General features: G+C 46.1%; 1 protein-coding gene across 1 annotated transcript in view; it reads left to right on the plus strand.

Annotated features, from left to right (window-relative positions):
* Positions 1 to 13,209, plus strand: part of DAZL (deleted in azoospermia like) — a 787,422-nt gene that overhangs the window by 495,159 nt on the left and 279,054 nt on the right. The window contains exon 9 of the mRNA XM_086940080.1: positions 2,809 to 2,925. Within this exon, the coding sequence (XP_086796206.1) occupies positions 2,809 to 2,925 (117 nt within the window). The remainder of the gene's footprint in view (positions 1 to 2,808; positions 2,926 to 13,209) is intronic.

Below are 13,209 nucleotides of genomic sequence, written 5' to 3' on the forward strand. Positions count from 1 at the left end.
ATTGGTAAGCGGCTGCTGGTGTGCATCCTTTGCGTGCAACGCCCGCTCAGCTCCTCCCATTCTTCTTGCATTTAGCTCAGTCAGGATTGTCTCATGCTACTTTAAGAGTTTTTCTGGTGGCAATTTCACGCTTCCGCAAAGATGGCTCCACCTCCCTATGTTCCTCTAGGATAATACGCCAATTTTTCAAGGGACTCTTTCGTAAATTTCCACCAGTTCGGCGTCCTCATCCTGCGTGGCGCCTCAACATTGTTTTATCACAGTTAATGACTGCTCCATTTGAGCCAATACATAGAGCTGACCTCAGGTACATCACCTGGAAGGTTGCACTTCTTCTTGCATTGACGTCTTCGCGTCGAGTGAGTGACATTCATGCATTCGCGATCAAACCACCATTTCTTCAGTTTCAGCCGGATTGTGTACTGCTACGCACAAACCCAACCTTTCTTCCTATAGTACCTTCAGATTTACACATCAATGAGCCCGTTATTCTGAAGTCTTTCTTTGCTAATCCACAGTCTCCCGCGGAACAACGCTTGCATTCCTTAGACATTAAGCGGTGCTTGAAGTTCTACATCAGCAGAACGTCCCAGTTCCGAAAATCTGACCAACTCTTCGTCGCCTATGGACGTTTTCACAAGGGACGACCAGTCACCAAACCTACAATAGCCCGCTGGGTTTCTTCGGCTATTGCCTTCTGCCATCAAAAAGCAGGCAAACCATTGCAGTCTGCAGTAAGGGCCCATTCCACCAGATCCATGGCGTCCTCTACTGCAATTTTTGCCGGTGTACCGCTGCATCAGATTTGCAGAGAAGCCACGTGGTCCAGCAGGCACACGTTCACAAAATATTACTGTCTGGGTGCCATGAAGGAAGGGGATACCGCAGTAGGACAAGCTGTGCTTCGTAATCTTTTTCAATAAGATGAGCCTCTGTTCTACCCTCCTCCTTTTAGTTTCCATATGCTTATTGACTGTTTGATATATAAGTGTATATATTTATGTGCATCATACACATACATTTTCAGTCTTTATTATGCATTGTGTTTATGGAAACTTTGTTCCTTGGTACTGACTGCTATCTATTCTATATTCAAGCATGTGAATCTATGAAAGACACCCTAATACTGGAGAAGAACAATTGTTACTTACCTGTAAACAGGTGGTTCTCCAGTATTGGTGTCTTTCATAGATTCACATGTGACCCTCCCTCCTCCCCTCAAAGGCTCTCTTCTCCTCATAGTCTCTTTTGGTCACTCTTGTGCTACGAAAATCTGAGGTGCTGAGCTCTGAGGAGAAGGTTCTAGAGGGCTGCTGTCGCCTGATTGGCTTCAGTTTGGACCAACATAATGACAAGGATAGGCTGCATGTGGTTTTTTCCTTTCCCATGCATTCCTATGTAGAATTTTGGTGAGGCAGTGTATGCCTTCTCTAATATGTATTTCAGGTTTTTTCTCCTGATTATATATATATATATATGTTTTATATATATTATATATATATATATTTTTTTTTATTTATCAATCTTTATTTCGGCCATATGACCATCAAAGATATACAGTAAAAACATATTACAACCATTGTAAAATCAAGCATAAACAGTAGATACATATTTGTTTAATATAAAATATTTCCAATCTAGGAATTAGGTACTACTGGAGTTACATTTAAAATTTATAAACTTAAAATTAGGTGGGAGCCTGCGACTTCAGATTACGGGTGCGAGTGTGCCAGACATTGGTAAGAAATTTTGCTAGTGCAAACACAAGTGGACTTGAGACATCGGATTTTAAGATTCTGTACATCGGGAGATACTCCCTACAACCAAGGTTTCTAATAAGTGGGAGGAGCCAATATTTCCTAGCTGCCTTATATATTGGGCAAAACAGGACCACATGTAAGTCGCTTTCCTCAGCACCATTGCATGCCGGGCACTGCTTGGTGGATGGCGGTGTTGACCAGGAGCTAGTGAAAGATCGCAGAGGCAATGTGCCGTATCTCCATTGGAGAAATAGCTTCCTGGCCAGCGCGGGGGACATAGCGTCCAAGACCCTCTCCAGCCTGTATGAGTCCTTGCTTTGCGCAAATACAGATGTTAGTGACCCCTCACCCTGACAATCCAAGGCTAGTTTCTGTTCGTGGTAGACATTGACCGAAGCTCTCCGTGGGATATTTAGTGAGGCATTGGCAGGATCGGACCAAAGGTCAGGGAACCCCAGACTTGCACAGGATTTTTGTATATATTTTAACCAGGGGATCTGTAACGCTTTAGGATGGGTTAGAAGCTCCCTCAGTTCTGCCCTATAAGTAGAGAGTTCTTCGCTACTCCATAGCCTTCGCCAGAAGACTATGGGTCTGAGACCTAGTTCGTCAGCTATTGGTCTCAGTCCCAGATCCATCCTCAGAGGAAGAAGCGGGGTGCTGGGCGGTAGTGCAACTATCTGTCTGATAAAATTGTTCTCGGTTAAAGACAGACTGCGGGAGGATGTATGGCCCCACAGTTCCGCCCCATACATGATAGCACCCCTGGCCTGTGCCTTGTAGATCTGGATGAGCGGCCCCCAGCGGACGGTATGTGGAGCTTTTCATCATCCGGGCGATACCCCCAGTGGTCTGTACTAATTTGAGATTGGCCCTAGTCTGGTGTGGGCCCCAGGATATTATATTTAGTATTTATTGCTATTTTATTTACCGTGGGACTCTTACTCCGACGACTGGGAATATTCAAGCATGTGAATCTATGAAAGACACCAATACTGGAGAACCACCTGTTTACAGGTAAGTAACAATTGTTCTTCTTTCCTATTAGGCCTATGCAGCTGTTAATTATCACTGTGCTGATATGGACCAAACTGGAACTGAACTTATCCAAACTGAATTCCCTGTTCACGAGCCCACTCAGTCTTCTGGAAATAGCCCTCAAAAAGTAAGTCTTTATTGATTTGAGTCTGATAGCAATACTTTAAAAAGTTTCTTCATATCATTTTTTCTGAATAATTTGCATCTGTCTAAAACATGCGGAATTACTAATTGCTTGCGAGTCTTCATGCACTGTAAACTTTTTTGTGGTTCCAATATTGTTACCGACTCACACATACAGTGATTTCTGTTCATTGAATGTCTTTCAGAGAGTCTAATTTTATTGCATATTTCCTTTCATCTTGCTTTAAATCATGTTCTAAACTTTCCTTTTCTAGTTTTTCGGCCTTTCATTTGTAAATGACATGAATTTGAACCAAATTATTTCATGAAGAAAGTTAGAATTTAATACGTTCAATAAACATGCTTTTTTTCCAGGGAAGAGTGGCTGATCAAATATACACGGTATTTAACAATATTTAGTCCTGATACCATTTTTTTTTCTTTTTCTACCAAGATGGCAGATGAGAACTTAATTCATAATTACTTCCATTTCTGCAGGAAAATGTTTGTGCAGAGCCAGACCTCTGAAAGATGAAATTTTTCAAGTATTATCCTCACTCTTTATGAAAAAAAGTTCCAATTCGAAAAACACAAAAAAAAGATGTTTCAGGCATGTGAGCTGTAGATCACATGCTGTGCATAGCTCGCCATCTAGTGTTGGGTCTTGATGTTTGCACTTTGTTTTCTTCTAAGAAGTCTTTTCAGTTACGAGGTTGGTGACTCCTTTCGATTATAGTGCGCATGGGCATCAACTCCATTGTTATATTTTTTTCCGCCAATTATATTTGGACGTCTATTGCTTTGCTCCGGTTCTAGAACGTTCCTTGGATTTCCCTCGGTGCTCAAGAGTTTGAGGCATGTGTGCTGCTGAATTCATATCTGTGCATAGATCGCTGCCTAGTGTTGGGTCCGGATGATTGCACATTGTTGTCCTGGAAGAGTCTTCGAAGTATCACGAGATAGGTGGCTCCTCCCCTGGACTACAGTGCGCATGGGCATCCCTTCCATCCTCAGATTGATTTTTTCCGCCATTGGGTTCGGATGTTACTATCTTAGCTCAAGTTAGGAACATTTTCTACAGAGCCAAAAGGCTTTCGACACCGTCGGTATTGTTTCTCGTTCTGTACCGATAACTTTGCTTTGAGAGGACATTGACAAATTAGCCGTTTTTTTCCACACTCGACCCGATCTTCGATCCACAATGGAAAGAAGCCCATTCAAAAGGTGTCCACTTTGTAATGCAAAGTACCCGCACATCGATGTCCACCAGGTGTGTAACAAGTGCCTGTCTCTGGATCACAACGAAGCCAACTGTATGGCTTGTGCCCCGTTCAGGTCGAAGAAAACTCTTCGGATTCGATGGTAGCTCGATTGGAGTCGAAAAGTCAGCGCCTGTTCCAGTAAACATCTTCGGTACCGAAGACGAAGAGGTCGTTGATCTGGAGGATCAGGAAGACCATTCGGATCCGGCTTCGGACCATGACAAAGTATGACGCCGAAGTCGTAGAAGTATTAGAAGAAGACGAAAACGTCGATGAGGTAGGAGACGACGCAGAGGCCTTTGGGGCCGTAGAAGATAGCTCAGGCGAAGAGCTAGGCCCAACCGTCGATACGGGGGCCGACGATGAACCTCTCAATAAGGCTCAGGTTGAGGGATCGCTACAAGGCCTTTCCCAAGATCTACAGAATCCTTCTACAGCCCCGCATACAGGCCCGGCTTCGAACGTATATACAAAGCCATCGGTATCGAAACCGCCATCGGTCGATCCTAAGAAATCGAAACCGAAAGCATCACTGCCAAAACCGAAAGAGCAGCTGGCGCTCGTCGGCTCCAAGGTCTCGAAACCCTCGGAGCCGAAGAAACAAAAAAAGGCCGTCGATACCGAGAGACTAAAAAAAGGTCATCGAGCCGAAGATCGGGGCGCCGAACACCAAAGTCAAGGCTGTCGAGCCAACAAAGCCGGCGCCGAAGGGAATCGACACTCACAAAAGGTCCAAACCAAAGGAAGGGTTCGATCCTCGGTCCAAGCCTGCGGACAAAACAAAGACTGGCTCCAAGGACCCTATTAAGTCGACGCAGCCGAGTCCATTCATGGCCAAAGAAGTGTTGGAGTCACTCCAACGCATCAAACATAAGGCTACGGAAGTCGGGCCGAAGAAGGCACCAACACCGAAGCTGGTCGGAAACGTTCAAACCGCATCAACGCCAATCAAATTCGGCTTGCCACTGACGGAACGTCCGAAAATGTTCGAACCAAAGAAAGGTATCGGAGCAATTAAGAAAGTGTCGATGGAAGTGGAGGCTGCAGAGGAGCCTGAAGAACAAGAGTCGAGGCAGTTCATCGACTCGGTAACTGGTAGACTATCCATATATAAAAGAAAAATAATACCAGAAACACCCATGGAGTCATACAGGATTCCCTTAAAAAAGACGAGGGATTCAACAACATCGCCAGCTCTCTTGGAACCACTCCAATCCTATGGACAAAACCCTCAAACTTTTTCACCCACATACTCAGATGTGGATGCAGGGGATGACGAAAATGAAAATGAACCTTATCATGTGGACACTGATCCCGAAGATCAAAGCCAACCATGGGCGGACCCAACTGACCCAAAAGATCCACAGTCTGCCCCTGACACACATGTGTACAATGTGAAAACATCTCCTACTGAGGACACTACTGCCTTTAACGCCCTCATTGAAAGAGCTGCAAGTAACCATGACGTGCAACTACATGCTGACCCTGTGGAGGAAGACTTTCTGGTCGACACCTTTTCCACTTCAGAACGCACAGTCAAAACCCTGCCCATGCTAAAAAGCGTCCTTAAACATGCTGGTGACATTTTTAAAGAACCCGCCAGGGTATTAAACCCAAGAATTGAAAAAAATATATAGACCGGCACCTGTGGACCCTACTTATATAAAAGGACAGTTGCCATTGGACTCATTAGTTGTTTCTAATGCACGTAAGAGCGCAAACTCCCAAACTACAGGTGATGCTCCTCCTCCTGACAAAGAGTCAAAAGTACTGGAAACCTCAGGAAAAAGAGTGGCAGCGCAAGCAGCTAACATCTGGTGCATTGCCAACACTCAGGCACTCTTAGCCAGATATGACAGGTCCCATTATGATACCCTTGAGACACTGTTGCAACACCTACCAGATCAGTACAAGGAGGGTGCAGAACTACTAATCCAAGAAGGAAAGCTTATAACAAATGCTTCTATCAAGTGAGCGCTAGACGCAGCTGACACTGCAGCCAGGGCCATTAACACTAGCGTCATGTTAAGGAGACATGCCTGGTTAAGAATCTCAGGATTCAAACCAGAAATACAAACATCTATCCTCAATCAGCCAGTTAACCCGGACTACTTATTCGGACCTGAGGTTGACACCACCCTTGAAAAAATTAAAAAAAGACACCGAGACTGCAAAGTCAATGGGGGCTCTGCAGTCCCAGCAGTTTCGGTGTGGCTCCTTTCGTCGCTCCAATACTAGACGACCTTCAAGAGGCCAGTCCACACAGCAGACACAGTACAATAAAGGAAATTTACAATCCACCTACAATAAAAACAAAAGGGGTGGATATCGTGGAAACAACATCAAGGGCAGAGGAAGAGGAAACAACAGTTCCAGATCCTCTGCCAATAACAAACAGTGACGCCCTGTCACTGCCCCCCGACCATGTAACACCTGTCGGGGGGAGACTACAACAGTTCCTGCCGGTCTGGAAATCCATCACCACAGACAGGTGGGTGGGAGACATTGTCCAGTACGGGTATTGTCTGGAATTAACATCTACTCCACCCAACATACCACCAAGACACCGTCCTATGTCCGCAAAGCACTTACACTTATTGCAGCAGGAGGTCGTCAGCATGCTGCAAAAAGGAGCCATAGAGCTCGTGCCTGTAGAAGACCAAGGCTCAGAGGTGTACTCTCTGTATTTCCTAATACCCAAAAAGGACGGGTCTCTCAGACCTATACTAGACCTCAGGCCTCTGAATAGATACATTCTGTCAGAGCATTTTCATATGCTCACCCTACAACAGGTTCTGCTGTTGCTCAGTCAGGGAGACTTCCTCACAACTCTAGATCTAAAAGATGCGTATTTCCATATACCCATACACCCATACACCCATCACACAGACAGTATCTCATGTTCACTATTCAAAATCAACATTATCAGTTCAAAGTCCTCCCTTTCGGAGTAACGACAGCACCCAGGGAGTTCGCAAAGGGCCTGGCGACTGTAGCAGCACACCTAAGAAGACAGCACATACATGTCTACCCTTATCTGGACGACTGGCTTATTCAAGCAAAGACGGCCCAGCAGTGTGCCAGCCACATGTCCCACACCATTCATCTTCTTCACAGTCTGGGATTCTCGCTGAATTATCCAAAGTCACATCTTCAGCCCGCCCACGTGCAACAGTACCTGGGCGCGACAATAAACACTCTGGCTGCCAAAGCTCAGCCAAATTCAGCGAGGATAAACAGCATGCAACTGCTGATACAAACGTTCAGACCCCAACACTCACTTCCAGCAAGAATGTTCATGCAGTTGATAGGCATGATGGCCTCCTGCATCTTCATAGTCCCGCACGCCAGACTACATATGGGCCCGCTTCAGGAGTGCCTAGCACGTCAGTGGAATCAGGCTCAAGGACAGTGGAAAGACCTAGTGTTGGTGAGCGGTCGGGCATATAACTCTCTGCATTGATGGAACCCACAAAACCTTAGCATGGGCCGACCGTTCCAAGAGCCTGTACCACAAATAATACTGACGATAGACGCATCTCTCTAAGGATGGGGAGCTCATGTACTCCATTACACAGTGCAGGGACTATGGACAGCACAACAAAAGAGGATGCACATCAACCTTCTGGAATTGATGGAAATCTTCATGGCACTGAAAGCTTTCAAAGTACACTTGTGCAACAAGGTCGTGTTGATCCAGACAGACAACATGACTGCCATGTACTACATTCAAAAGCAAGGAGGAACACACTCTCCACAGTTGTCTCATCTGGCTCAGAGCATGTGGAAGTGGGCCATTCAAAGGAACATCTTCCTCATGGCGGAACACCTCCCGGGCAAGGACAACCAGATGGCGGATCTGCTCAGCAGACACAGCCACCAAATGCACAAGTGGGAGATACACACATCAGTACTCCAGCCGTACTTCCAGCAGTGGGGTCATCCACAGATAGACCTCTTCGCCACAAGGGAAAACGCAAAATGCTAAAGCTTCGCCAACAGGTTCCACCATCCACAGTCGCAGGGCAATGCGATATGGATGAACTGGTCAGGCAAATTTGCGTACGCTTTTCCCCCAACACCTCTAATACCGCTTGTGGCACGCAAACTGAGGCAACACTCGATGACACTCATCCTGGTTGCTCCAATGTGGGCACGCCAAGTATGGTACACCACGTTTCTAGAACTATCCGTGGTACCGCATCAAAGGCTGCACCTCACGCCCAGGCTTTTGACGCAGAGCCATGGCGACATTCAGCATCCAGATCCGCAACAGCTCAACCTGGCGATCTGGCTCCTGAAGTCTTAGAATTTGGCTACCTCAACTTGCTGCCTGAATGCATGAATATCATCAAGGAGTCAAGACGGCCCACAACTAGAGCATGCTATGCGGCTAAATGGGAAAGGTTTGTCATATATTGTAACAACAATGACATTAACCCACTGGATGCATCTATTCAAAACATTATCTGTTATTTGTTGCATTTATAAATAATAATAATAATAATACTGAGTTTTATAAAGCGCATAGCTACCTCCGTAGGAAGTGTCCCGGGGCTGGCATGGGCAGTGAGAATCATAATGCAAGAGAGATAAGATTTATACAGATGTAATCTAGCGTACACTTCCATTCGTATACATTTATCCGTAATAGCAGCTTATCTTCAAAACAGGCAGCACCTCTCACTATTCAGAGTACCTGCCATTAAAGCTTTTCTGGAGGGACTTGAAAGAGTGATCCCTCCCAGACACCCACCATCACCAATCTGGAATCTGAATGTGGTCCTCACCAGATTGATGGGACCACCCTTTGAACCTCTGCACTCTTATGAGATTCAATTTCTGACCTGGAAATTTGTTTTCCTAGTAGCCATTACCTCACTAAGAAGAGTTAGTGAACTCCAGGCACTAACCATTCAAGAGTCATTTATACAGGTCCACGCAAATAGAGTTGTACTACGCACCAACCCTACATTTATGCCTAAAGTGATTTCGCAGTTCCACATGAACCAAACCATAGAACTGCCGGTTTTCTTTCCTAATCCAGAAAATGTCGCGGAGAGGTCCCTACACACGTTAGACGTCAAAAGGGCCCTAATGTACTATACAGACAGAACAAAGGATTCCAGGAAAACAAAACAGCTTTTTGTTGCTTTATCCCCACAACACAAAGGAATCCCCATTTCCAAAGCAGGGATAGCCAGGTGGATCATTAAGTGTATACAGATTTGCTATGCTAAGGCTAAACGCACACTAAACATTCCACCAAGAGCACACTCCACACGTAAGTTAGGAGCGTCCATGGCTTTCCTGGGGAATATTCCTTTAGAAGAGATATGTAAGGCAGCCACATGGTCCACCACACATACATTTACGAAACACTACTGCGTAGTTGTGCATGCTAAACAGCAGGCAGCTGTAGGACAGGCTGTTCTCAAAATTCTTTTTCAGACTGCTGCAGCTGGCACGGGTAGCCGCCGCTAAACAGGGAGGACTGCTATGTAATCTATGCATAGATATGAATTCAACAGCCCACATGCCTCGAATTGAATATGCTACTTACTAGTATGCATCTGTTCTTGGCATGTAGAGCTGCTGACATTCATATCGCCCACCCTCCTCCCCGGCGCCTGTAGCAGCTGTAGCATTCAGAATTGCTATTTAGCATGGACATCACTAACTGTATTACACTCCATCTCTGCCACAATGGCGAAAACAATCTGAGGATGGAAGGGATGCCAATGCGCACTGTAGTCCAGGGGAGGAGCCACCTATCTCGTGATTCTTAAAGACTTTTCCAGGACAACAATGTGCAATCACCCGGACCTAACACTAGGCAGCGATCTATGCACAGATATGAATGTCAGCAGCCCTACATGCCAAGAACAGATGCATACTGGTAAGTAGCATATTCGTACTCACCCATGACGGTGTTTTCAATCGCATTTTCCCTTTTATCGTGTATCGTATTAACTTGCAAAAACCAAACTTTCGATCGGAAAGCTCGTGGAAGGCCGTCTGGCCTACCCAAGTCGGCCCGACCCACAGTCCATGAAACCAACTCCCTTTAAATTTTGCCCTCGGTGTCAAGCCAAATACCTGCGCACCAACTCGCACAAAGTGTGTAATCTGTGTTTGTGCCCCGAATACAGAGAACAGGACTGCGACGCGTGCCAGGCTTTCCGCTCGAGGAAAATACTTCACGACTGTTGGGCTCGACGTCGCAACATGCAGAGTCATCATGCAAGCTCCATTCTGGACATCTTCGGACACCAATCGGACAAAGAGGCCGGCAAGGCCATGGAACCGAGGAGGATCAGGAGCTGATCACCATCCAAGAGCTCGACTGCGACCATGCGGACGACATCCCACATGGACAACGTACCGTGAGTACAGCTCCCCTTCGTTCCAAGACCCAGCTCCACAAAAGAAGGCAGCTCCGGTCCAACCTGCGCCCTCGGGCTCCGGTTAACACCGAGACCTCGATTACGACGCCCCGCCTTTTGGCTCTGCACCGAAGCCTACTAAAAAGCCTTCTGACTCCGAAAAGACTCCCTCCAAATCAAGTTCAGAGCCGAGAACTTTGGGGTCGAAATACAAGTCCTGCACCAAACCCCCCCCCCACCATTCGACACCAAAACTCAACATCCGAAACATCCAAGACTTTGGCGCCAAAGCACTCAGATGTACCAAAATTACCAAAAAGGCACAGGTTCAACGCTCTGATCGACGAACCGGATCCGAAACAAAAACTGCTGTATGTACATCCTCTAAGTGGACATATCACCAGTAAAGTGACTTTAAAAAGGACTGATTCAGACGAAGAATACCACATTCCCTTAAAGAAGGGAACATTTGGAACTAACCCTTCCCCTCCTTCTCTTCCTTCACCTCCGTTTCAGTCTATTTCACTTGAACATTCACCACCACATACTCCTGACAACCAAGATGATGTGGATGACAATCCGGATGGGGATGGTAATCAACCAATGCAAGACCCATGGATGATTACAATACCAATTCGCCCACGGGCAATGAACCTGATTTATATCCTAGCAAGCCCTCTCCAGCAGATGACAGTGTAGGCTACATTTAGTTACTGTGTAGAGCTGCCAACTACCATGGGGTGCAGCTACATAAGGAGTCCTTAGAAGAGGATTTCCTCTTTGAAACCCTCAGTACCACGCAGAGGTCATCCCATACACTACCTATGCTCAAAGTGATGATCAGGCATGTAGATGACATTTTTAACGACCCTGTCAGGGCTTGTATTCTTACCTCTAGAGTAGAAGAAAAATACAAGCCAGCACCATAGGACCCAGTATATATAAAATGTCAGTAGTCACTGGACTTAGTGGTTGTGTCCAATGCAGGAAAAATGGCCAAATCCCAGACAACGGGGGATGCTCCACCCCCGTATAGGGAATCCAAACTTATTGATGCTTCCTGGAAAAGGGTGGCCTCTCAGGCAGCCAATCTCTGGCGTGTCTCCAACACTCTGGCATTGCTAGCACGATATGACTGTGCGCACTGGGACGAAATGGAGCAATTAATACAATATCTGCCCCAACGCAGATCTAAGGCACAAGCCCTTGTGCGTTAAGGACAACTTAATTCAAATAACGCTATAAGATGCTCTCTAGATGCTGCAGAAACAGCTGCTAGAGCAATTAAACACCAATGTCCTCTTGGGAAGACATGCTTGGCTTCGCATATCCGGGTTCAAACCAGAGGTGCAAACCTCCATTTTAAACATTCCCTTTGATAAAGAGCATCTATTTAGGCCTTAGGTAGATTCTTCCCTAGAGAATATGAAGGACACTGAAGTGGGCAAATCCGTGGGAGCCCTTCAGTCAGCACAAAGCTGTGGTTCCTTCTGGCGCTGCTTTTACCACGGGGCTCTAGAAATACCTCCTCAGAGACCACCTCCAACCAACCTTCTCCATCTAGGGGTTACTTCAGAGGGAGTTATAGAGGTAACAACTGTAAAGGCAGGGTCAGAGGGTTCACACCCCCTCCAATACAAATAACATGCCCCCCCCCCCCCCCCCCCCCCCCCCCCCCCCCACACTCCACTTAACACCTGTTGGGGAAAGACTGCCAGATTTCCTACCAATCAGGCAGTCCATAACAGACAATTAGGTACTACAAATTATTTGTTCTGGTTACTGCCTTGAATTCATAAACACTCCTCCAAACATTCCTCCAAAGTCACACAAACTTTCACCAGATCACCTACACCTCAAATAAGAGGTTCAGTCTCTACTTCTAAAAAGAGCTATAGAACCCATACCACGGCAACATCAGGGGTTGGGCGTATATACCTTTTTTTACTTCCTAATCCCCAAAAAAGATGGTTCTCTCTGACCAATATCAGATCTCAGAGAACTAAATCTTGACATTCAGTCTGATCATTTCCACATGGTGATACTGCAACAGGTATTACCTCTGCTGCAAAAAAGCTACTTTTTGTCTACTTACGATCTAAAAGACTCCTATTTTCCTATTCTATTCCACCCCGCTTGTTGCAAATTTCTTAGCTGGTCAGCACTTCCAGTTCAAGGTACTCCCATTCGGAGTCATCGCTGCCCCCAGAGTCTTCACAAAGTGTCTAGCGGTAGTAGCTGCTCACCTGAGAAGACAAAGCATCCATGTCTTCCCATACCTGGGCGACTGGCTCATCAAAGCCAGAACGTGCCAACAATACCTTCAGCACACGTTCAGAATAATTCAGTTACTACATCAACTGTGGTTCACAATCAATGCAACAAAATCACATCTCCAACCAGCCAATATTCAGGACTACCTAGGAGCCACTCAAAATTCTCAAAAAGCCCTGGCGTTTCCCAGTGCAGCCAGAATTCGAAATACTCACGCTTTAGTTCTCCGATTTCAACCCAATCATTGAATTCCAGCTTGGGTTTATATGCAATTGCTGGGAATTATGGCATATTGCATCATAATCGTCCCCCATGCCTGACTGCACATGCGCCTACTTCAAGAATGCTTAGCCAGTCAGTGGACCC

The sequence above is a fragment of the Lissotriton vulgaris genome, chromosome 10, assembly GCF_964263255.1.
Source record: "Lissotriton vulgaris chromosome 10, aLisVul1.2, whole genome shotgun sequence".
Lineage (NCBI taxonomy): Eukaryota > Metazoa > Chordata > Amphibia > Caudata > Salamandridae > Lissotriton > Lissotriton vulgaris.